This window comes from Octopus sinensis, linkage group LG6, assembly GCF_006345805.1.
Source record: "Octopus sinensis linkage group LG6, ASM634580v1, whole genome shotgun sequence".
In the NCBI taxonomy this organism is placed as follows: domain Eukaryota; kingdom Metazoa; phylum Mollusca; class Cephalopoda; order Octopoda; family Octopodidae; genus Octopus; species Octopus sinensis.
The window spans coordinates 83,255,308-83,281,889 of NC_043002.1; the positions used below are offsets into that span (position 1 = coordinate 83,255,308).

A 26,582-nucleotide genomic window follows, 5' to 3' on the forward strand; every position below is an offset into this window, starting at 1 on the left:
CTAAATCGTTGAACCACATTACTATTATTATTGCACATGTTGAAAAGCAAGGGAGGGAGTATGCTAATGGAAATTCATGACTCGATTTTATGAATTTCTGTTAGCTTGGTCCCTTGCTTTTTGACACATGTGTAATAATAATAGTAATGATATTTAATGTGGTTCAACGATTTAGCGTCTCCTCTCAGCGTATAGGCAAGAATTTTTTCTATGCCTTTAATTATAATTGTATCTATGATTTCACTTTAATAGGTATATTTTTTTTTTATATGCTGGCCACTGATAAAATTTTTAACAATTCTTTTACATATATATATATATACACACACACACATGCATAATGGGCTTCTTTCAGTTTCTGTCCCATGAGGCTTTGGTTGGCCTTTTATCTATTTTATCAGTCTTTTGTCTTGAGCTCTGTTGTCCAGTCTCTAGAAGATTATAGATAAAATGAAATGACCTTGTCTTTTAGAAATTAATCTGAATATTATTATACCATTTCCTCTAATCTTCCTGCTGTTATAAATGCTCTCCATCTTTCTTGTCACCATAATGTTTTTCCTATATTAACTACTAACTTCATTCTTTTGACTATTGCTGGTAAGGGAATCATGAAGTGACACAAATGGTGATTTTTGGAATGTTTTTTTTTAAATGTGTAATTCGTGTATATTCACCTGATGAAAACGTTTATTTTGCATGATGTAACATTTCTATTCATCAATAAAAAAAAAATCATTAGAAACAGCTGTAGTGAATGAACCATTATCCATCTGTTGCCATATATAATGTATGTGTGTGTGTGTGTGTACGTATGTATGTATGTATGTATGTCTATCTATCTATATCTGTGATGTGTGTGTGTGTGTGTGTGTGTGTATGTGTATATATCATCATACAACACACGTGCACACACACACACACACACTTGTTATACTGTTTTTAGTAATTGCTTTTTAATAACGATGTTGATTCATTCATAAAATATAATTTCAAATTTTAATATTCATTTTTCTCTTTTTTCATCTTTCAAGATGATGTATTCCCAAATATAACTGCCTACTTTGAAAGAATGAAGTCTATGTATTGGCCTGACTGGTTTGATCCAACTGTGAAATTTCCTACTTTTGGACTTCAGCCTCAAAAGAGTCATTTCACATCATAAACAGAAGCTATATCTGACCAAGAAACAAGATGAATATTAATGAATCTGTTGTCAGAAATAAATACAGTTTAATAACCAAAGTGAAAAACAAAAATAAAAACCATCAAATGTATCAAATGTTATGATTTTGCTTTTGTGCCTAAATCTATCAAGTTTCTTAATGATCTTTTATTGGTTTTGAGGATTTAATTTGACTGTATTGATCCTAGGGAGGATAAGTTGAAGCAATCTCTAAATTCTCTACAGCTTAACCTGACATATTGGGAAAGTCATTGCCTAGATTGATCTGCATGGCATAAAATGTGTCACAATATATCCAAACAATTAGAGTTAAAGAAAAAGAACAATAGAAGTACTGTCTCATCAATGTCCCCATCGCGACTTCATAGCAAAACCTATACCCATTTCTTTACTACCCACAAGGGGCTAAACACAGAGGGGACAGACAAACGGATTAAGTCGATTACATCGACCCCAGTGCGTAACTGGTACTTAATTTATCCACCCTGAAAAGATGAAAGGCAAAGTCAACCACGGCGGAATTTGAACTCAGAACGTAACGGCAGATGAGATACCTATTTCTTTATTACTCACAAGGGGCTAAACACAGAGGGGACAAACAAGGACAGACAAACGGATTAAGCCGATTACATCGACCCCAGTGTGTAACTGGTACTTAATTTATCGATCCTGAAAAGATGAAAGGCAAAGTCAACCACGGTCCCAAAAAAGGTATACACACATTGAATGCTTATTTATAGAATGAGTGAAAAAGTAATAACACATTATTAGCTTATCAATACTTTTGTTTAGATGTATCTAATTTTTATTAATTGAAATTAAATAAGACAAATTCTAAGTGACACTTAAGACTGGTCTGCATAGGAAATTTGCCCCAGAGATATTAAAACCTTCTAGATCTTACCAAGTACAAGCTTCCATGGCAACAGTGATATTGACAGACTGGATATTAGAAGGAAATAGAGGGTGGAAGAGGCTTGAGATAAGTGCAGACAACGTTTGTAAGTTTTATACTATCACTCAGTCAGTGGTTGTTAAACAGAGGAAGAAAAAAATGTATATAAAATCAAATACTCCAAACTGAAGAGAATAGGGTCCAACAGGTTTGTCATGAGCTCCTCAATAAGTATTTACTTCCTGATGACCTCCTGTGCAACATGAGATCGCCATTCACTTGAAAATAATTTTTAAAACATTCAAATATTGTCCGTTGAAAGAAAGCTAAAATATAAATACTCACTGTACAAACAACTTTCTTGAAATCACATTCAGTTAAAAATATCTCTAAATTATTAAAATATTGTGTACGTCAAAAAGTCGAAGTACTTTTTTTTCTTAGAGAGCGCGAAGACTGTATATGTCATAGATAGCGGACGTGTGTTTGTGCTGATTGACACACCATGACATTCATTTTATGTGTGCGTATTTTGTATGTGTGTATGTTGACGTCCCGGAAGCCATGTGTTTTTTTCGTCAAGAAATAACAAACAAAAATTGTGTTTAATCGTTTTCATTAATAAATAGAGGTTGAAATATCACAAAAATTTATACTGCACTGTCGAAAGTAAGTATGAAAATAAATATGCAAAAAAAAAATTCAGATAGAATATACTGTTTTTGAGATATTTTTATAGATTTTTACTAGTATTGAGATAATAACAACGCGTAAGGTTAATGAAAGGCTATATTAGGCTATGAAAAACGTACATATGACGTTCGGCAATCCCCACTCCCCGTCATCATCGTCGGCGTCGCTTCCGTCGCTGTCAACACCATCGTCACGTCACCACTGTCGCCACCATATCTGCCGACACTACCGCCGATGCATCAAACGCCGTCACTGCTGGCATCGTCATCACCGTCACCGTCGCCGGAGCCAAGATGCGAAAGGTCATTTAATATGGTGTGTTTTTTATTAATCTTTTCAACACATTGAAGTTCAGATACGGTTTACTTTAAAACAGTAAAAAAACGTAGCGTTCTTCGTCATAAAAATTTTCTGCCGGAAAGTTCTGAATAAATTCTGATATACTTAAGAAGAAAAGTTTAGCTCTAAATTTTTATAAAATTACTAAATTTACGCGAGTGCATATTTTGATTGATTTTGTCGCTGAAAGTAGTAAAGAAGCACTAAATTGGCAGCCCTGATTTAGTCACATATACGTACCTACAAATCACATGCACAATATGCATAAGGTATATACGGATATATATATATATATATATGTGTGTGTGTGTGTGTGTGTGGTGTGTGTGTGTGTGTGTGTGTGTGTATAAATGGAACAAAAACGCAACAGAGTACAATAAAACATTCGGATAGATATACGATACAAGGCGGACAAGAGGCGATCAAGAGAAACAACAATTAGGAGGACAAGCAAAAAAAAGTCTCAGAAGTCACGACCGTTTCGGGCAGTTACACTTGAGACGGTTTGATCTGGTTGTGTAAGGGAGATAACCGTTCTTTAAGACCCTTTTTTGCGTTATAAAAGTAAATCTAGGACTATTAAAGATAATTACTCTAATAACAAGGTATGTCCGAGTAAAACTGTTTGGTTGATAATTCCATATGGTAGGCAGATCAAATTCAACTTCCCTTACCAGTTTCGGGAAGCTATAGATAAGAATTCCCCCCAAATTCAAGATGTCATTCCATTATCAATTCCCACCGAATTAGAATAGGGTTTTCAAATACCAAAAACCTTTCACAAGTCATCTCTTCGCGTAACAATAAGTTGTGAAATACAAATCCACTTAAGGAAAATAATAACATTGATATTATTAACACTAACCATTCTTTGAAGAATAATAACAACAATATTAGTATTTCTGATATAAATTCGAATCGCATTCTTTTCCTTAGCAGTCGTTCTAAGAATAGAAACTCTGTTTATCAATGTAAAATTACTTCCGGTCCCGATGTCTTTTTTTACATAGGTAGTTCTTCATCTCAGTTGTCCAAAAGAATATCTAACCATTACTCTACATTTAGACATATCAATAAACGCAACAATACTGGGCTTAGTACACTGTATAAATGTACTCTGGAGGCTTCGGGAAAACCTGACAAAATTTTTCAAAATCTTCGGACGCACAATCTCGATGGAGAAAGACTATGACATCCTGAATTTTCTTGATGTTGCATTGGTATTGAACTTTACAATCTGTTCCAAAAACCAAATCAATCTCAAATATGTTTATCGAAAATTAGACCATCTAAAAGCAGTGATTAATTCGCGGGGTATTTATTTGACTTAGCTTTGTAGACTCCCGGCTAAGAAATTTTCCGACGGATTGAAGAATACTGTAATACTGCTTAGTCTAGGACCGGATACGCTGAAAAATCCGTTATATTCCAGAAGCAGTTGTTAAAAAGACGCTTAAGGATGGAATATACACACAAATGGCACAGAATAACAACTATATTGTTAATAGAATTAGAGTTGACGAGAGAAATAAGAACATCATAGTCAGTACATCAGGTAACAATGATTATATCCCAACTAAAGAGATGCACAGCGCACCTTACTGTGTGATTTCGAATGAAAAAACTGGAACTGATCAGGCTATTTTACAGCAAGGACAAGCCGTGGGCTCTGGTAGTGATAACAAGGATAATAAAAATAAGAAGAGAAAGAGTGTTTCTAGTCTGGGAAACAGGCGCATCTTTCTTTACAACATTACGAACTGCAATATACAGAGTAAGTGCTTACTAAGGTATTCGCCTGATTTATTCAACCCTTTTTCTCTTCATAACCCCACACATACACACACGCACACGTGTGTGTATGTATGTATGTGTGAAAGAAAGAAAGAGGGAGAGAGGTAAAGCGTGCATTCTCTCTTCTCCTCTTGCGATTTAGAAACATTTAAAGAATATCTCGCACATCTTCCCATATGACCTAAATTCGGTAAATTAGAGCGGACTGACATTTAAAAATGCAGAAAGATTATCCTCTCTTACGAATTCTTCAGTTAGTCGCCGCTGTTACTCAATGGATAAACACTGTCTGAAGAAATATCAAATTTAAAAAGTAAGTAAACTTGAAATAATATTTTTTCTTTTGGCGAAAGAATTAAAAAAAAAATCATTGTTTAGTAAATGCCTAAGAGATCGTTATAATAATGTTCATATTGTAGGAACGATTACTTTTGTATTTCCTTTTTCTTTAAAAAAAAAATGATTAAAAATAGAATTTAATGTAGGAAAAATATTTTCAAGAGAAATCAACAAAATTTCTTAAGGAAAAAGCTTGAATTGCATTTTGAAGCATTATTCCAGTGAGCAACCTATAGAAGAAATGTTGTTTGTTCCTTCTGGAGCCATGCCTGGCTCATAAGGGCCGGTTTCCCGGTTTCTTGGCGTATAGGTTCTCCACCTGGACGGGACGCCGGTCCGTCGCAGGTGAGCTGCAAGATGCAGGAGGAAAGAGTGAGAGAAAGTTGTGGCGAAAGAGTCAGCAGAAGTTTCGCCATTACCTTCTGCCAGAGCCGCGTGGATCTTAGGTGTTTTCGCTCATAAACACACATCACCCGGTCTGAGATTCGAACCCGCGATCCCTCGACCGCGAGTCCGCTGCTCTAACCACTAGGCCATGTGCCTCCACTATAGAAGAAATGGATCAAGTGGACTAGCTAGAGTAAGCCTATGATTTTCAAGAACTTACTTCCCCCTGGTTAGAAGCAAAGAGTTACCTTTTATTTTAAAACTTGTTCTAGTTATTTTCTTCTGGCCAGTTATGTCTAGGCATATCATACATATTATATGTATAATATATCTATAATTCATCTATAAACCATCTACACTTAGCATTGATTACTAAAACACCTAAATTAACAGTTTGAAATGGGGCTTACGTTTCATATTTTGCCTGTTGATGAATAGCGGTGGAGGTGGGGGACTACATTTCACATCTGACTTGGACCTATTACCGAGTATCTGTTGGCCTGATTGTAATCGTCGGTTGCTTTTGTTTTGTGCCAAGTGAAACCCAAAATCCCTTTTTTTTTTTTTTAGTAAATATGAATACATTTTTTATGTTCTGCTTTGTTTAAAATAGGAAAGTGTCAACCAAGAGTAATTTTGCTACAATTTCTTGAAAGTTTAGTGACTGGGTGATCATTGGTTGTAAGTACTGATAAGAGAAATATTTTTTCATTCTAAAGTTTACTTCATATAATGAAATTATATCGTGAAATTATGTAGGGCACAACATTTTGTTTTCTTTCCTACTTTTTTCTCTTATCGATACTATCATAGAGCAAACTTTATTCCTCATATAAAACGAAATATAGAATTATATGGTTCTGCGTGATTATCAACGCCTTGCATTTTTTATTATCCATTTTATTTTTAGAGAACTAAACCGTATTCAACACATCTACAATGATACCACAAAATACAATATCGCAATGGACTATTGCTACTGGTGTTGCAGTGCTTACCACCGCAGGCCTTCTTTTCGCCTTTTTACGATGCAGAAGGTAAATATTTTACTCATCTTAAGTGTTTAAAATGCATTATGAAATATTCTTCTTCTCTCACCCCATCCCCGAAAGGAGATTTTAAAGGAGTGAAACCCGAAGTATAAGCAAAATTGGATGAGCCACTAGAGCGTTCGATAAATACAATACTACTTCTGTATTGAGATCGATTTTTTTCTATCTCTTTCTGCTTGTCTGCTTTCTTTTTTGAAAGAAATCGACCATAGTCAAACCTGGAGAGAGATGGGCTCTGCCAGGTTTAAAGAGACCCAAGATAAAACGTATGACACGAGGGCATATGTTGTATCTACGGTTCCGTGAGGAGCTGAGTTAGCAAGTAAGTCCAAAGTATACATTCGAATAATGATGAATTATATATAATTTTTTAGATCCATTTAGATGTAAATTATCAACAAAGAATGGAAACATTATTTTTTATGGTTAACAGCTCATCACACTCACTCTTTCTCGGTTTCTCATTGCTCCTTGTTCTTATTCTACCTACTTAGTGATTTGTTACGACATCTCTTCTCCGGGGTCACCTTGACATTATTATCGCTTCGCGAGCAAAGCAATTCACTGGTGCCCCTAGATATACAACCACAGCATATCTACATCATAATGGACCCTTAGACTCATAGGGTCTCCGGGCAACTGCCCAGAATGTCCATGCTTTGGGTCATTGGTGCTCCTCTTCCTCTCTTTCCTTCTCTGTATTCATTTATCGCGTTATCTTTCTTTTGATTAACAAAGAAAGTGAACAAATGCTTGTATGAGCGATTAAGAACAGTGCTTCGCAACCATGGGCGTTTTAAAATTGTTGCGGTGTGTGGCATCTTGGGCAATTGTCTTTACCATAACTCCTGGTCGTCCCTAGGCTGGTGAGTGAATTTGGGGTAGTTGAGGGTTGTACTTGTAATTCAGAAGTGCAAGCTTACTACGCATTTTTTTTTTTTTTATAAAATATCAGTTCTATATTTAAGAGATGAGGAATTATGTACATTATTTACATAATTTACAATTGACGGATATTGTTTGTTGTTAACACTGTTGTTGTTATATATATATATATATATATATAATGTATTGAGTATTAAAGGAAGTAGTGAGTACTTAGTATGAAAGATTAAGAAAATGAGAGAGACTGAAAAAAACGTGTTAACGATACGAGATACTTTATTAGACTGCCGTTGTTGTACAAGGTATTTGTTGTGGCGGGAAACTTACTGAATGTCCTTGTATTAAGGGAGACAATGGGCAACGTTGATTGTTCATGTTTGTTGTGATGATTACATAACATCTTCCCTTTTTTTTATTTATTTATTTATTTATTATTTATTTATTTATTTTTTTATCTGTATCTACAGGGAATAATTATTCGTCGTCCACTTTTTGTGGTTTTATTATTTTGTAGTGTTGAATTCTGTAGTTGTGCTGTTTTTGTTTTTTCATGCGTGTTTGTTGACTTTGGAAATATATTTTCATAATCTAATTCTTCTGTTATGCGAACGTGTTCGTTTGTTTTAAGAATATGTTGTCTATTTCGTTTGACTGTATTACCTTCCTCTGTTATTACTAAGTATGAACGAGGTTGCTCTAGTTTTTTAATTATTTTGCCCCTTCTAAACCAATTGTTGTTAAACTTAATTCTAACCGTGTCGTGTGGTTTTAACTCTGGGAGTTCTGTTGTAATGTTTGATTTCTTCTTTTCGTGAGGCCTGATACCAATTTTGTCGTGTAGTAAGTTTGGGAGATTTGTTCGCAATGTTCTATTCATTATTTGATTTGCAGGGGATGGTGCACCATTTTGTAATTTAGTCGTGCGTAATGCTAAGAGCGCTAACTGAGGTTCTTCGCCACTCTTGAATGCCTTTTTTAGCGTCTTTTTTATTGTCTGTACATTTCTCTCAACCATGCCATTCGCTTGATGATAATGCGGGCTTGTCTTCGTGTGATGAAAATGCAAATTTTTTGCAAATTTTTTGAATTCAGCCGAATTGAATTCTGGACCGTTGTCACTTACAACTGTTTGCGGAATTCCGAATTTAGCAAAAGTTTCTTTTAATTTTTTGATTACGGTTTTTGACTGGCAATCATTTATTTCGTGTAGATCAAAAAATCTTGTTGTATAGTCAATAATTGTGACATACGAATTTCCAGACAGGTGAAATACGTCTGTACCCACTTTGGTCCATGGTGTAGTAGGTATTTTATGATTTATTAGTGGTTCGGCTGGTTGTTGGTTTTTGTAGTCAATGCAGTATGAGCATGTGTTAATCATGTCTTTGTTTTGAGCGTTAATGCCGGGCCAGTATATACATTCCTTCGCTCTCTCTATGCATTTTTCGATACCCATGTGTCCGGTATGTATTTCCTGTAGAGCTTCTCTACGTAATGACTTAGGTACAATTATTCTTGAACCTTTTAGAACGAGACCATTGACGATTGATATTTCATCACGAACGGATACGAATGGTTTGATGTTTATTGGTATTTTGTCTTTTGGGGGCCATTCTGTTCTTGTATATGTGATGAGTGTCTGTAGTGACGGGTCGTCTGCAGTGGCTTCTTTATACTCATTTAATTTAGTGTCGGTTATGGGGTAATTCTTTATTACTGCATGTATGTGCGATTTCATATCTTCGTCTGATACTTCTGGAGTATTTTGCTCAAGGTATGCACGTGATAGGGTATCTGAAACAATTGATTCTTTACCAGGTATGTGGTTTAGGTCAAAATCATATCTTTGTAATGTTAGTAGAAATCTTTGGATTCTGGGAGGGCATTTAGTGATCGATTTTTTGAATATTTGCTTCACGGTTTGTGGTCATTTTCGATTCTGAAATGAGTTCCGTATATAAACTGATGAAATTTCTTGCATGCGAAAACTATACTGAGAGCTTCGCTCTCTATAGGACAGTAGTTTTGTTCCGCTTGAGTTGTTGCACGAGATGCAAACGAAATAGGTAGCCATCTTTCGTTGTGTTTCTGCTCAAGTATCGCTCCGAGCCCATGCTTACTAGCATCTGTAGTTATTTTTATTGGTAGATCTGGATTATAAAATTGTAGCACTGGTTTTCTGGTAATCATTTCTTTTAGCTTTTTTATTGCTTCGATTTGTGGTTTGTCGAATGACCATAACGTGTCACTCTGTAGAAGCTGGCGTAATGGTGCTGTAACTTCGGAGTAATTAGATAAAAATTTACATAGGTAATTTGTCATACCTAGGAATCTTTGTAATTCTTTCTTACTTGTTGGCAGTGGCATGTGAATGATTGCTTGTACTTTGGTTGGATCTTGTTTTGTCCCTTCGCTGGTTAATAGATGCCCAAGGTACGTGATTTGTGATTCATAGAAGATACACTTTGATTTATTTAACTTTAATCCGTGCTTTCGGATTCGATCGAAAACTTGTTGTAGTCTATTTGTGTGTTCTTCTAAAGTGCTGGACCAGATTATGATGTCATCTTGTGAATTTTTTGCTCCTTCTATGCCCTCTATTATTTTTGCAATTTCTTTTTGGAAAACTTCACTGGCGCTGTGAATTCCAAAGAGTAGTCGTGTGAAACGATACCTTCCAAAAGGTGTGTTGAACGTTAACAGATGGGAGCTTTCTTCGTCAACTGGAATTTGCCAGTATCCATTAGATGCATCGAGTTTCGAAAAATATTTAGGGTTATGCATTTGTGCAAAAATGTCCTCCGCTGTAGGGAGTTTGAAATGTTGCCTTTTTATGGCTTTGTTTAGATTCTTGGGGTCTAAACAGAGTCGGAGTTTTCCGTTGGCTTTTTCAACGATGACTAGGGAATTTACCCAGTCTGTAGGTTCACTAACATGTTTTATGATACCAAATTCTGTCATTCTTTTTAATTCTTTGTTGAGTTTTTCTTTTATAGAAAAAGGAACCGATCTTGGTGGATGAATTACAGGAGTTATTTGTGGATCCACTGTGATATGATGTGTTATTGACAAAGTGCCGATTTCTCCGAAACAGTCTTCATATTTTTCTATTATGTCGTTTGTGTTCGACGAGTTTATTTTTGAAATTCTCTGAATTAGGTTCAGATCTTTAGCTGTCTTTGCATCTATAACTGCGTGCGAGTTTGTTTTTGCAACAATGAATTTTATTTGTTTTGATAATTCTTTGTATTTAATGACTGCTGTGCATTTCCCTAGCACTTTTATAGCTGTGTTATTGTAAGCTGATAATCGAGTTGAGGTTTTTTGCAGTTGTGGTTTTGGAATTATATTTCTATATTCTCTGAATGGCAGTACGGTTACGTCTGCTCCAGTATCAATTTTGAATGTTACATTCGAGTTGTTCACTTTTAGTTCGACCGTCCAAATGTCTTTTGGAGTCTTGAACTTTTCGATTTTGTGCACGCGGGAATTATTTGCAGTGATCATTTCGAGTGCATGTGTATCGTCATCTGATTCATCGTCGGTATGTATCTCTACTTTATGTACAAATTTTCTTGATTTGCACATTTTTGCATAGTGTCCTTGTTTCTTGCATTTTTCACATGTCTTGTGAAATGCTGGGCATTTATTTTTTATAACCACAATAGTGACAGTTAGTGACGTAGTGTTGACTTGGCGCTTGAAACTTCGCGGGCTTTCTGTCACTTCCGCCTTGTTCGTTTTGATGTCTGGATTGCATATGGCGAGTTATTTGAGTTTTGGCGCCTTTTCTGTCGTGTTGACTATATACCCTCGAGATTTCGTTATCTCTTGTTTCGGATGTGGCATTTAGCATCCTTGATTGGAGTCGTGTTTGCTCTGAACTCTGACCTGCTTGAATTGTTTTTTGTAAGTCTAAATTTGGTTCTCTCAATAATCTTTCTCTTAATCTCATGTCTCTGATTCCACATATCAGAATATCTTTGGTGAGACTGTCTGTGAGGTTGCCGAATTCGCACTGTTGTGCCTTTTGACGCAACTCTACCGCGTACTCATCGAATTTTTGATGTTCCGCTTGTCCACATGTGAAGAATTTGTGTCTCAGGAAAGTTATGTTTTTCCTGGGTTCACAATATGCATCGAATTTTTCGATTACTGTTTGAAGGTTCATTTCTTCGTCGGGTGAATCGAAATCCAGAGTGGAATGGATGTCTCGGCCTTTGGAACCGATGCAAGTTAAAAACATTGAAGTTTTTACTTTGTCTGGCTTTATGTCACTTTCTGTTGCTATCAAAAAGAGATTGAATTCTTTTTTCCACTTTTTCCATGCTGCGGCTAGATTTTCCTGATTAAAGTCTAGGTCTTTTGGATGCGGTAAATTTTCCATTTCGTCTTTGAAGTATGATTTCAACTTCTTTTTTCTTTTGGTTTCTGTATTTTGGGTTCTTTTAGTATTCTGACACCATGTTGTTGTTATATATATATATATATATATAATGTATTGAGTATTAAAGGAAGTAGTGAGTACTTAGTATGAAAGATTAAGAAAATGAGAGAGACTGAAAAAACGTGTTAACGATACGAGATACTTTATTAGACTGCCGTTGTTGTACAAGGTATTTGTTGTGGCGGGAAACTTACTGAATGTCCTTGTATCAAGGGAGACAATGGGCAACGTTGATTGTTCATGTTTGTTGTGATGATTACATAACAAACACAACGTTTCGGCTGATATACTCTCCAGCCTTCATCAGGTGCCTTGGGGAAATTTCGAACCTGGGTTATCATTGTCCGTGGGTAATTATGGAGTGAATTTTAGAGCTTATAAATCTAATATTCTCCTATCCTTCCTTAATACCGGTTCCCATATGCTGTTCATATCTGCACTCGGTCTGCTTAGGAGGTTGTTGTGCATATGTGCTGCTTCTTTTAGTTTTCGTATTTTCCAGTGATGTTCTCTGTCAATCCATTAGCAGGAAAGTCAACATCGTACATGAAGAATTCCACCCACTTCACAGAATTGATCAAGGATACCCCCATTGAATCCAACCAGATGGTGAGTCTAGACGTGATAAGTCTGTTCACCAAAGTTCCAACTGGTGAAGCACTATCAGCGATTCAAGAAAAACTAGTAATACACCCATTTAAAAGGTAGCACTGGTATACCAATAAGAAACTTGATGGAAATGTTGACCTTCTGTGTAGAAACTACCTACTTCAGTATGGACACTGATAACAACAACAACAACAACAACAACATCGAAAAATACCCTAGGAATGAGAACCCAGGTTCGAAATTTCTCCAAGACACCTGATGAAGGCTGGAGGAGATATAAGCTGAAACGTTGTGTTAGCAACAAGCAAGACGAGGACAAATATCCGTCAATTGTAAATAATGAAAATATCAGTTTTATGTAGAATTGATATATTACATGAAAATTCGATGAATATTGTTAATTCGATTTCGGGTTGAAAATTCAAGGACTATCAGACTGATTTTTATTTTTATTTTGAAATGTTATGAAATGTCGTGAATGCAAGGTTAATTAGGTATCAGATGAAAGTTCATATCTTGGCTACTTGAGACGTCATTGCATATCCTGTGACCTAGTTTAACTGAGATAAGAACATATAACCTGTGACCGTATTTAGCTGAGAGAGTTGAAATTAACTTTCATAAAGGAGTGACATATTATTGCTTTTAGTTATGAGACCTTTCCCAGATACGTCGCATATATCTTTTAATATGCTGATTAAATTTCTCGTCGCCTGACTACCGTGGCCCGGGAATTAAATTTGTAAACTCTGGTACAAACTGTTTTACAAACATGGTGGATTTTTTCAATCTTAATATCAAAAAGGTATAATAATAATAATAACTAACTGGAACCGTGAAAATTTCACGGAAAACATAAAAAATGTATTACGGAGATGTACTTGCATAGCGAGTGACTTGGTCTGAGATCGTGTGCTGGAACGAAAACAATTGCAGCGTGGAAGGTGTTTATAAGCCATTTAAGAAACACACAAAAACCGTTAGATTCACTTCAACATTTAAATTTAATTTGCCAAAATAATTTCGTCGCTTTGAGACCGCGACCTGTTCACTGACAGAATTCCGTGCTGCATCTGAGAAAGTAACAGTTAGTTCATGATATATATGTATGTATGTATGTATGTATGTATGTATGTATGTATGTATGTATGTATGTATGTGCGTATGTATGTATGTATGTGTGTACATGTGTGTGCGTATGCATGTGTGCATGCCTATACGCATGTATGTACGTATGTACGTGAGTATTAAGGAGAGTGTGTAGACGTGTTTGTGTGTGTGTACATGTGTATGTACATGTGAACGTATGTTTATGTACTGATATGTGTCAGTTCTAGTTGTATACATGGCTGTTACTTTGTAAGCATCTGTAAACAGTGTACTGGTTCCATGAGAAATGTCTGTATATTGTGACCATCTGTCTTTATGTTCTGAGTTCAAATTCTGCCGAGGTCGACTTTGCCTTTCGTCCTTTAGGGGTCGATAAATTAAGTATCAGTTGTGTACTGGGGTCGATCTAATCAACTGGCCCCCTCCCCCAAAAAACTCAGGCCTAGAAAAGTATATTGTGACAGTTACAGAATATAGAAAATAATGTAACACCAATGACTATATAATCCAACCAAAATATCTCAGTTACACAAACGTAAAGGGAATTACTATCTAACCTTAAAATACATCGTACATATTCAAAGAACCTTAATGTAAAAATTGAAATGCAGAAGAACGAAAATGCAAAAGAACGAAATGATAAATGGATTTATGAATGAAAGTTTGATAATTACGTTTATTTCCACCACGCGACACTTCATATTGCAAACATGTTTTAACTAACCTAAACTATACACACACACACAAATACATTTATATATATACAGTTGTAGCTGTAATTCAAAGGGGCCAGCCTTGTCATATTCTGTGAGGCTGAACCTCCCTGAGAACTACATTAATGTTATGCATGTCTGTGGAGTATTCACCCGTTTGTGAGTTAATTTTATCCTCGTGTGGTAATGAAAAGTGAAATTGACATCCAATATTTGCGGTGTGTATGTATCTATGTATGAACTTCTCTTTGGATTTATGTATCTACTGTCTCTCTCACTTTCTCTCTTTCTCTTTCACTTCCTTTGTGTCGCTTTTCTCACCCGCTTTTGATTTAACAATGTGTGTATGTATCTACTTCTCTTGCGATGTAATATTTAAAAACACAAAACGAACGCCGTCACCACTCACTGTCTCTTTCACTCTTTCTCTTTCACTTTTTCTCTCTCTCTTTCACTCTCTCTCTCCCTTTCTCTCTCACTTTCTCTCTCACTCTCCCTTTCTCCCCCTCTCTCTTTCTTCCTTTCTCTCACTTTGCCACTTCTTTGAAGTAAGTGTGACGCACACAACAGGTACGTACAAAAATAAAAAGTTAGCGTATTAACGTTATTGACTAGCTGGACCCGTGAAAAATTTCTGCCGAGGTCGATTTTGCCTTTCGTCTTTTCCGGGTCGATAAATTAAGTACCAATTGTGTACTGGGTCGATCTAATCAACTGGCCCCCTCCCCACAAAAATCTGAGGCCTAGAGAAGTATATCGTAAAAGTTACAGAATATAGAAAGTAATGTAACACCAATGACTATATATGCAAACACACCAACATCGGTTGTCAAGCAATGGTGGTGGTAGGACAAACACAGGCTCACATACATACATACAGACAGTAAGTGTCAGATAGTCCACAACGAAGTCTTCACCTCTCTCCCTCCCTGTCTCTTCCTACCTGTTGCCTTTTAGTTGTGTCTTCAAGCTATTTCTCTTTCACTCTCTTTCTCTCTCAGTTTTTCTCTTGCTATTAAAACAATAAATGTCTAAAATGATTCAGTGTTTCAATTGAAAAAAATATACGAATGCATTAGTTTTTGTTTAGGATACGGTATCCAATATTTGCTGTGGTTGAAAATACAAAGCAAACACCACCTTCCTTTGAGTCACCATTCACTCCTTTCTCATATATATGTACATATATGTGTGTGTGTGTGTGTGTGTGTGTGTGTGTGTGTGTGTGTGTGTGTGTATGTGTGTGTGTGTGTATGTGTGTGTGTGTGTATGTGTGTGTATCTCGAGTTGTAGTTGTTGTTCAAAGGGGCCAGCCTTGTCACATTCTCTGTGAGGCTGAATCTCTCCGAGAACTATGTTAATGTGGACTACTCAGCCATTTGTGAGTTAATTTTATCCTCGTGTGGTAATGAAAAGTGAAATTGACATCCAATATTCACGGTGTGTATGTATCTATGTATGAACTTCTCTTTGGATTTATGTATCTACTGTCTCTCTCACTTTCTCTCTTTCTCTTCCACTTCCTTTGTGTCCACTCACTGTCTCTTTCCCTCACTCTATCTCACTATCCCTTTTTCTCTCTCTCTCTATGTAAACGACTTATCTCCTCCTCCGAAATTGCTGGCATTGTGACAAAATTTGAAACTAATATTTTACTTATAAATAATGGTTATGCACGAATATTTGTTTTATAACGGAAAGTCACGAGTATTTATTTTTCTCTCTCAATGTTCTAAGTTCAAGCTCCATTGAAGTCACCGTTACTTTTTATGCCTCCAGAGTCATCTGATATTTTAACGACATTTCTGTTTTTACAGAAATGTCGTTAAAATTCCAAGCAGTGACCAGAACAATAACAATAACAACAATAATAAGACACCTGATGAAGGCTGGAGGGTATATCAGCCGAAACGTTGTGATAACAACAAACAAGGTGAGGACAAATATCCGTCGAATGTAAATAATGTAATTTCTGTTTTTGTTTTCAATTATTTAAAGGAAGACAGCTTATCCAGAAAACATGATCATACTTCATTTGATACCAAGAATACGAGAAGCTCCGAACATCTCTCCTTTTGCCATAAAGCTAGAGACTTTTCTCCGTATGGCCAAGTTGCCGTATCAGGTAAGACTTCGTTATATCTTTCGTTTTGGGATTTGGTTTGCAAGATTATTTATATGAGTTCGTGTGTAGAAGCATATTCTGTTGTGTCTGGGGAGAGTCATTTTTTTTTGTGCCTTATAATTTAACACACTCACCGGTAAAATTTCCACTTATTTTTTATTTTTATTTTCCTAAAATTTTCGTTGCGTGTTGCAACCTTTTCAATAGCTTATATCTGTTTTCGCTATATTATTGATCAAAATTGTTTCATGCTGGCGTTCTCTCTGCTAATGAAAAGCGCAATAGACTTCTATTTTCCTGCGTCTGTAAAGCCAGATATATTTAGATTTAACAATAGTAAATGTTATGTTTCTTCAGAAATAAGGTAAGTGGTTGCAATCTAGAATAAATGGAAAAAATTAATTGATAATTTGATTAACATTTACTAACATGACTTGAAAGAAATTTCACTGAGTTTGCAGTTATCTTAAAATTAATTAGTCAAAGTAGGCGGGAAGCGACCATGCTCTTCGTATGCTTTCACAAATTAATAAAATTGATAGGTTAAAGTTCAGTCTGAATTCTCAAAGTCAACGTCTGTGATAAAAAAAAATAATGTAGATAGACAGGTTACACCAGAGTGGTGAAGTTCTAGTGAGGGATGACTGTAGGACAGTACATAATAGCGCGTTTAATGGAAAGGCAAGGTTTACGATATCGGAAGAATATCGTTTCCTTCCATCATCTTGTTCTTTATGTAGTTCAGGTTTCCGGTAGGCGAAGAGAAAAAGACTTCAAGTACATCTGCTATTTACAACTGGTTTATTTACAGGAGAGGTGAAGTGTGCTGCTCTCAGCTACCATCTTAAGCTCTGATAGTGTGGGCGCATTGCCTCTGGAAATAGACAGGCAGAAAACCACAGCCAGTGGTGTTGTTCAGCCAGTGCTGCTGTGTAATGGCGCCGAAGAACAGGAATTTGAAGAGGTTTTTCACTCTATATAGTTTTCTCCATAGCGAGCCTCGTTGTGATCTCGCGCATGGCAAATGGATGCAGGTGAGGTTTCGCTCCAGTCTCGGAGATGGCAATGGATGCCGCAAGATCTCATCCAATATGGCACTGGCTGCTTGTGCCGCTACACGCGTCTGGGGAGGTGAAGTACAATATAAATGAGGATGGGATGTTAATGTTATTGATGCTGAAGTTCAAGCCCAAATCAGTCGCGATCGAGGAGACCTATGATCAAAGGTTTCCTAGTAGTGACCATTGTAGCAATATCCCATGTGCAAGAAATCTAGTTCTGCATTCTACAACGTATCCTTAATCTAAGACAGGAAAAGTGTGGTTTGAAAGAGATTTGACGAGTATTTTTAATAGATTGACCGACCGACCACGTAGTGAATGATGTGTTGGCACATTGAAGAATGTGGGTGTATGAAGTAGCAGAAAAAGACATAAAGTAAAGAAGCGGCACGACTGTATGTTGGTGGATAAGACTTTGACTTAGCAAAATGACTGTAGGTGCAGTTACCTCCTCTGACGGCGGTTGCCTAATTAGTTGAACAATAGAGGGCATAAGCAACATTACGGTTCAAACACTCATCTCTTTCTCTTTTCTCGCCAAGACGTCGGACAGTAAAGACGCGATCTAGTCTCTCTCTCTCTCTCTCTCTCTCTCTCTCTCTCTCTCACACACACACACACACACGCACACATGATACGCCAGCTAGAAGATAGAAGGTAACACACAGGAGAAGACCATGGCTTCCACGCATCAGACCATTTCCATTTTTCATTCAGCTTATATATATATATATATGCGTGGTCACATTACATTAAAGGTATTTAAAGTTACCACCTTGTTCCATGTAATTCTTTATACCGGGTTTACTGTCAAATGATATTACAGCCTTCTGAATTGAATCACATTAGATGGAATACAACCTATCTAGCTATATGACCATTCTTTGAAGAACGTGTGAAACAGTGGTAGTACAGTTGTAGATATACATGAGAAATACTCCTAGGATAAATGACCAGTCGTTGGCTTTATCCTGTAGTCAAAAATTTAGTTTCTTCTTTGTTGAACGCTTCCTTTATGGTGATGGCATTGAAGACTCTGTAGACCAATTCTTGCATAGAAGAGTCGATGACATTGACTGGATGGTAATGGTTGTGGAGGACGAGATTTATTTTGTCGATATGACCGGTACTCATCGATTTTCTTGATATGACCAATACTCCTGGATAAGAGTGGATCGGTAGAGTTGTTAGAGCTGTCGGATAGAAAGCCTTTTCAGTATTTGTTCTATCTACTGAGTTCAAATCACATCGAGGTCAACATTCCCTTTTCTTCCTTTTTTTGTTCAATAAAAAGTAACAGGCAGAATTGTTAGAGCATCTGACCAGATGCCTCACATTTGTTCTAGCTCGTTGTGTTTTGACAATAATGTTTGAAATGATAACAGAGCTGAACTGTAACGGCATTGTCTTTTCCTTGGACATCATCTCTGGCATGGACAGAGAAAACTTGCATGCATAGGAAACTGCTAATCTTCCACAAAGTTTTTGCCCAGGTCTACAACTTGATGCATGGGCAACCCTCATTGACACAACCCTCAGATTCTAATGTTCTGAATATGAAGCCTTGTCTTTTGGATGCACAGTTACCAATGTTCTGTAAATGCCAAGACACTGTCGCTATCAGTGCTGGTTGTTTGCTGTGCCATGGTTGAATTGGTGAATGAAAATATGTTATTCGTTGTGTGAAAAAGATAGCTTAAACTGCACCCGTGAACATGTAGCTGAAGCATTGATTGTTGTATATAACAATCTGCATTGGCCATTTACAGCTAACAATTGCAATAACTACAGACTGGGAGAAAGATACTGCTCTGAGGTTACAGAAAGCTACAGGCACTGTACCATGTGGTTGGCTCAAACTATATGAAATCATTTGCGCTACCTTCGTGGTGACTGAGGCCATTGGTCATCTTCCATAAGCCATCTGCACAAATGTCTGGAACCATCAAAATGATAATAGAGGCACAAGTTGCTCTGCTGCCAAAAGTTTAGGTGCCAAAAGTGGTCTTTTATAGGGTACAAGAAGAACATTCTAGGAAATGAAATTATGCCATGGCTTCGCAGTGATTAGTTGCTTAATAGACCAATCATATGAATCTAATGTGGTTCGCCCGTGGCATCTGAATGGTTATCTAGTGGTTGGGATTTCGAATCATTGCTACAACACTATGAGAGATCTCTTGTAATGGATCAGTTTCGAAATGTTAACAGATTTTTAAAATTTCCATCTATATTGAATGTCCAATTATATGTAAAATTAAAAATCATATATATATATATATTTCATATACTGCCAGGTTGAATATACCCATAAAATGTCACCGAAACACAAATCACCTTGGATTACGTACAACGGAGAAGCTGTCAGTGACTCCCAGTTCATTATTGAGTATTTAAATAAGAAATTCGATGTTGATTGTAACAGTCATCTCCCGGATGAGCAAAAATGTATTGCTAGAGCTATGCAGAAAATGGTGGAAGAGAATTTATTTTGGTAAATCATTTTTTTTTGTTTTTTTCAATTTCTTTTCATTTTAGAAATTGTATGATATCTGGTTAGCAATATTTTAAACTTTCTTTTTATTTTCTGGTTAGAGGATTAGGGGTCAGCATCTGCTTGAACATCTTTAAAGTTACCATCTGCAGTGAAAGCCATAAACAATGGTGAGAACTCCATAGAGTTTATGCTCTGGACAGGTAGGATTAGACAAAATCATTTCCTTCTGTTTATGATCCATACATAATGGACATTTCTTTGCTGAGTAGGGACTAAGTATTTTTTGAAAATTGTATTGAACCCCAAAACAGTGGAGTAATAGAAGAGAGAGTTCCATGTTTCAATGATATAATTTCAGATGCAACCAAGATTGAGTTTTACCTTGGATCCCTATAAAATAAAAGAATAAATAACAACTATTTAGTGGGGATAAACCTAATTAATTATATCCAAATTCTATTGTGCTTTATTTCAGTTAACCCAGAAGATGAATGATTCAAGTCCCTTGGGTAGTTTTCTATCCTCATTTCTTTTTCCCCCAATGAAGAGTTTTTAATCTAATGTATTATAAGCTATCATTTCTGCCTGAATTTGCTTTCAGACACATCGTTAATGAAGACATGTATACATATTTCTTGATGTTTCTACACTTGCATTTTACACACACACACACACACACATACTTGTATAGATAAATACATGCATACATACATGTATCTACTCCTCTTTAATGTTTAGTTAGTAAACTTTTTTGTTTTTGAAACATAAATTAATTTTGTTTAATTCAGCTAATTATTTCTCTTCGTTATATTCTTCAGGGCTTTGGCTCTCAGTCGATTTGTTTACAGTTATTCTGATCCATCTCTTCGACAACTGATTCCTGTTCCAAAAATTATCATTTGGAGAATAAAAAGAATACTTCTCAGTCAAACATACAGCCAGGGTATTGGTCGACATTCTCGTTCTGAAGTGGAACATATTGCAATGGGAGATTTAAAGGCACTCTCTGATTTTATTGGTAAGTTATACCATAAAGGTAATTCTATCATAGTCTGAGCATAATATTTTATTACCTCTGTAGATCCTAGTTACTTAACCCTTTTGTTACCATATTTCTGTTGAAATACACTAGTTCTATTGCATTTAATTCTGAAAAGTGCTGGTGGCACATAAAAAGCACCCAGCACACTCTGTTAAGTGGTTGGCATTAGGAAGGGCATCCAGCTGTAGAAACCATGCCACAACAGACAGTTGGAGTCTGGACAACTCCCTGCTAGCCAGTTCCATGTCAAACTATCCAACCCACACCATCATGGAAAGCGGATGTTAAATGATGTTGAATCTGGTGGTTGGAATATAAATTAACCTGAAATTTTGATTGTAAGTTTTAATTCAGATCACTTCAAAATAAAATGTTTGTATCCTGGAACCAAAGGTGGTATTAGATGGGTTGATATCAAAATGGCTAAAGTCTTGTCTCTGTTACTTCAATTCAATTCGGTTCATCTTTGGTCTGGCTATTGTCTATCAATAACATAAAAGACTTTTTTTTTTCAGTAATCAGACTTTCATTTATCATATTGAAACCTTTCTCTCATACATTGTCAAATATCTTGAAAATATTAACTTTTCTTTGAAAATGTCATCCCTCAAATGTTTTCTCAAATTCACATTCTATAATCATCAGATCTTTCTTCCCAACTTTTGAATTCTTTGACCTTTCTCCCTTTCATACTTTGGTCTTACAGTTCTAGAAAACATCAAAGAATTCAAATAAATGAAAGATGCTCTACACAGTAGAATACTTGAAATAGCAGACAAATCTCCTTCCCATCACCTTTAGCGTTATAAAAGGAAAAGCACAATGGACAGTATAGTCCAAGACACACTGTCTGGAAGAGAGAGAGAGAGAGAGAAAAAAAAACCAGATTGTCATAGCTCTAATACTTTTGAAGTGGCTATCCAGGCCAATTAATTGATGGAACTGATCAAGTATTACTTTCTGACAGTAATTGTTATAATGTAAGACAAATAATGATAATGTGTTTAGATAATAACTTTATTAAAAAACGAAGAAAAACATTACAACAATTCCAAACTGAAATGCAAAATGGCAAACTGTAACTTCAATTGTCCATAATGCTAGATGAACTGTTTGTACCACAGTAAGCATGCTACGGTGAAAGGAGTAAATCTATAACAATGAGTCAACGTATATCTTACTTCACCTGGTATAGTCCATAAAGTGTCCCCTTGGATGAATCAACGTAAGCTTAAATAATAAACCAAGTGAGAGTGAAAAATGTCACATGATAGAATCATGTCCATTGATTGGATGACATTTAATAAACAATGTTTATTGATGGAACTGATCTAGTTTTACACAAGAGGACTTACAGTTCTATATTTAAGAGATGAGGAATTATGTACATTATTTACATTATTTACAATTGATGGGTATTTGTCCTCATCATGTTTGTTGTTAATATAATGTTTCAGCTGATTTACCCTCCAGCCTTCATCAGGTGTCTTGGGGAAATTTCGAACTATTATTATTATCTCCGCCTTCACTAAGGCGGAGGTAATAATAATAACGATTCCTGTTCAAGTGAGAAAATTTTCGAGCTGGTAGGCTACATCAATTTCCAGCTGTTTCACTTAGAATACAGACCTGGGTTGTTTCACATCTAACTTAACATTTCCAATTAAGTTTAATTAATTGTATTTCCATCTACAATAAGTTTAAAGTGTTAACATTGTTAATTAATTCTTATACAATAATCTAAATCTTTACCAATCTTTGATCAGGTGAAAAGAAGTTTCTGATGGGAGATAAACCTTGTGAGACTGATTGTGCTATATTTGGGATAATTGCAGTGACAAAACAGATGCCGAAAAGTAGCTTTTGCACTAAGATCATTGAAGGTTAGTATCACAAATATTCTAGTTAATACTCAAGGAAAATTTATTACTGTGTGATGTAAGAAAAAATTGGTTTCTTCAGAGTTTTTAATTTTTTTCTATGGTATCAAATTCAATAAAATTTGGTTCTGTGATTGACTGAAACATAAATTACTTATTCAGAGAAGATTACATTAGTACCGGAAGTAAATATTAGTAAGAAAAAGTTTAAAATTTCTTTTGTTTATAAGACGTGTTATGAAAAATAGGTACAGCCGTCATCTGCAACTGAGTATGATTTGACAGCATGTATCTTGCTTCCATTAACTGTTTTAGCTGTCTGTGCAGTAACAAACAGACAAGAGTTGCTCTTTTGACCCCAAAGGGTGAGTAATGTGAAGTGAAGTGCTGCACTCAAAAACACAACTCTCTGTTTGGGCCAGGAATCAAACCAACGACTTATGACCATGAGCCCAACACTCTAACCTTTGCATTTGGGTTTAATAAAGGATTAGGTGCTGTTTAAGACTGAATTATATTTTAGTTCTAAAGTAGAAACCTAACTGTGGTACAACTTTGGTAAGTTACTTGCAGCCCCATTAGAAGATTCTAAATTGATAGTCTTATTCTTTTATCTTTTACATGTTTCAGTCTGGACTACAGCCATACTGGGGCACTGTCCTGAAGGGTTTAATTGAACAAATCAACCCCAGTACTTTTTTAAAATCCTGGTACTTATTGTATTGGTGTCTTCTGCTAAGCCCCTAAAGTTATAAGAGTATAAACAAGCCAACAATGGCTGTCAAGCAGCGTTGGGGACAAACACACACACACACACACATGCATGTACGCACACACACATACATGCACACACACACACATGCACACACACATATGCACACACACACACACACACACACACACAAACACACACAATGGGCGGCTTCTTTTATCTTCCATCTACCAAATCCACTCACAAGACATTAGTTGACCTGAGGCTACAATAGAAGACACGTGCCCAAGGTTTCGCAGAGTGGGACTGAACCCAAGGCCACACAGATGGGAAGCAATCATATAAACTTTGCAGCCAAACCCCTGATTGTTTTAGGAAGGTTCTGTTCTTAACCTTTCTGTGTTATTTACATAAGATGTTTTCATTATAAGATTATATATTTAATGATATTATTTTTTATTTTATTTTATTAGATGGAATATTCCCTAACCTAACTGCTTACTTTGAAAGAATGAAAGACATGTATTGGCCTGACTGGGTTGCTCCAGACTTGAAATTTCCAACATTTGGTCTTCAGCCTCTGAAAGACTAAATAATTGATATTTTAAAATTTTTTTATTGATACAATATTGATTTTACTGTTTTCTTTTTTCTTTTCCTTTTTCCACTAGTTTTAATACTTTAGACTTATTTAAATGTATTATTGGCTAATTACAACAGAAAAAAAAATTTGGTTTCAAATATTAGTAGAGGTATGTTAAGCAGCTATTCTTCATTGTTACCGTAAATCCTCGAGTATAATCCGCATTTTTCCCCAAAATTTAAAGGTCAAAATCCCTAGTGCGTATTATATACGAGGTTAAAAATGAAAAATATTTTCTAAGTAATGTCCTAGTCTCTATTTGCTGTCCGGCAATGTTTATTCAGACACATTTTGTGATGTCGGGTGCGAAAATACATTAAGCTAAGCTTGAAAGCAATGAAGTCATAAAAGAATCATCCATAACTTGCAGTAAGCAACATTTATTAAAATAAAAGTATTCAGAACAGAGAATAACATGTAACAAAAACAATTTGCAAACATATTTACATTCCCATATAACAATTAAGAACATCAGCATAAAAATAAAAAAAAACATGATTTTCCGTGACCGTTGCCAGTACCGTCTGACTGGCCCTTGTGCCGGTGGCACATAAAAGCAGACACTACACTCTCAGAGTAGCTGGCATTAGGAAGGGCATCCAGCTGTAGAAACTCTGCCAAATCAAGATTGGAGCCTGGTGCAACCATCTGGTTCACCAGTCCTCAGTCAAATCATCCAACCCATGCTAGCATGGAAAGCAGATGTTAAATGACGATGATGACGCATGCGCAGAAGTGTTTGTTTGACTAGGTGCTGCTGGCTTAATTAAGCATGACTCAAGTTAGAGAAGGGGTGCATATTATACACAAGGCTTAGGTTTTTTAGAGGTACAACCCCCCTAAAAATCTCCTGCATAATATACTCAAGGGCAGACTATACTCGAGGATTTACGGTACATATAAAAATGGATAAAGTTTCTTCCCAAGTCATGTAGACTCCTGGGGCTGGTTTCCTGGATTCTCTGGTGTATATGTTCTCCTCTGGATAGGACACTGTTCTATCAAAGGAATACTCATTTTTACCCACTGAGGGGAGTGGAGCATTGTGAAATGAAATGTTTTGCTTGAAAACACAACGCATCGCCCAGTCCAGGAATTGAAACCACAATCTTACAATCATGAATTCAACACCCTAACCACTAAGCCACATGCCTCCACATTATTATATAGCCAAGTAACTGAAATCTCTGTTATATTCATTTGTCTGAAGTCATCTCTTGTAACAATGGATAAACTAAATCACATTGTATTTTCAATATAACATTTATCTTTTATGTGAAAGCACATAGCCTAATGAGATGTTCATCAGTGAATGCTTATTTTTACAATACTCACAAAGTGATTATTTCTTTTCTTCATTTGATATTCAAAGCACAAATAATATGCAAGTGCCATAGTATAACAGTGAGGTTTCTATAAACTGAATCTGCAATACATATTCCATCTACAGTTGAAGAATTTTCACTTTCATTTCTTCCTTATATCTGTGATTTCTTTTATTAATCAATTCTCAGAAATAGTTGAAGTCTGCCGAGCTTCCCTGCCTTTGATAATCCTCATGAAACCTTGAAGATTTTTGATACTGAACAAGCTGCCTGTCGAAGGTTATGGCATGCTTTATTCAAAAATATATTTGAAACAAAAAATAGAAATAATATATTTCTAAATATCTGACATATTTATGCAGTAGTGGTACGATAAAGTAATTGTATACTGTCAATTTAATGTGACAGTCCCATGAAGGGAATCATGGGACCTTATATATATAAGGACACAGGAAATGTATCAAGGCCGACAAGCAGCATTGCTGCTTCCTAGGGCTAAATAGCAGTAGTATGATTCCCTTCATGGGACTGTCACATATTTGAAACATTCTAATTTATAGACATAAAATTCAATGAATCAGTTATGATTAAAACATAATTTACACATATCTGATACTTATTTTTTGTTGTTTTTTTCTTTTAAGAATTTTAAAATTTGCAATATTTCTCAGTTAAAAAAATACAAATACCACTTTTAGGATAGTTGTGTCAGTTTAAAAAAAAGAATAGAAAGATAAATGTGGGTGAAACCCTCTCACTCTCTCTCACTGAGGGAGAGAGAGCAGTTAATCAATTTGTAGAACAGTCTGAAAACAGAGGAGCAGAAGAGATTCATCATCATCTTTATC

At 35.8% G+C, this 26,582-nt stretch overlaps 2 protein-coding genes and 1 long non-coding RNA gene across 4 annotated transcripts in view; 2 read left to right on the forward strand and 1 right to left on the reverse strand.

Moving 5' to 3' along the window:
- The window catches only part of LOC115213067 (failed axon connections homolog), a 32,921-nt gene extending 31,644 nt beyond the window's left edge, over positions 1-1,277 (forward strand). The window contains exon 7 of the mRNA XM_029781977.2: positions 1,035-1,277. Within this exon, the coding sequence (XP_029637837.1) occupies positions 1,035-1,165 (131 nt within the window). The 3' untranslated portion in view covers positions 1,166-1,277. The remainder of the gene's footprint in view (positions 1-1,034) is intronic.
- A 3,804-nt stretch (positions 1,278-5,081) lies between these two features.
- On the forward strand, positions 5,082-24,543 carry LOC115213533 (failed axon connections homolog). 2 transcript variants are annotated; one of them, XM_036504105.1, is made up of 7 exons: positions 5,082-5,220; positions 6,544-6,670; positions 16,448-16,574; positions 19,933-20,129; positions 20,951-21,150; positions 22,941-23,057; positions 24,240-24,543. In XM_036504105.1, the coding sequence occupies exons 2-7, from the start codon at positions 6,573-6,575 to the stop codon at positions 24,356-24,358; spliced, it is 858 nt and encodes a 285-aa protein (XP_036359998.1). In that variant the 5' UTR covers positions 5,082-5,220; positions 6,544-6,572; the 3' UTR covers positions 24,359-24,543. The 2 variants fall into 2 exon arrangements, with proteins under 2 accessions (XP_036359998.1, XP_029638416.1); XM_029782556.2 differs by lacking the exon at positions 5,082-5,220 and adding an exon at positions 6,183-6,314.
- LOC118763980 lies at positions 24,415-25,547 on the reverse strand. Its single transcript, XR_004999750.1, has 2 exons — positions 25,302-25,547; positions 24,415-24,536 (listed from the first exon to the last, which is right to left on the reverse strand). It is a non-coding gene; the product is annotated as an uncharacterized LOC118763980 (long non-coding RNA).
- Between the last annotated feature and the right edge of the window lie 1,035 nt (positions 25,548-26,582).

Excerpts from the sequence above, each read along its gene's own strand:
- LOC115213533 (XM_036504105.1), top strand. The coding sequence starts at position 6,573 with ATGATACCACAAAATACAATATCGCAATGGACTATTGCTACTGGTGTT. Across the intron at positions 6,671-16,447 it reads GCCTTTTTACGATGCAGAAG|GAAGACAGCTTATCCAGAAA; the intron begins GTAAATATTTTA and ends AATTATTTAAAG. Across the intron at positions 21,151-22,940 it reads GGCACTCTCTGATTTTATTG|GTGAAAAGAAGTTTCTGATG; the intron begins GTAAGTTATACC and ends ATCTTTGATCAG.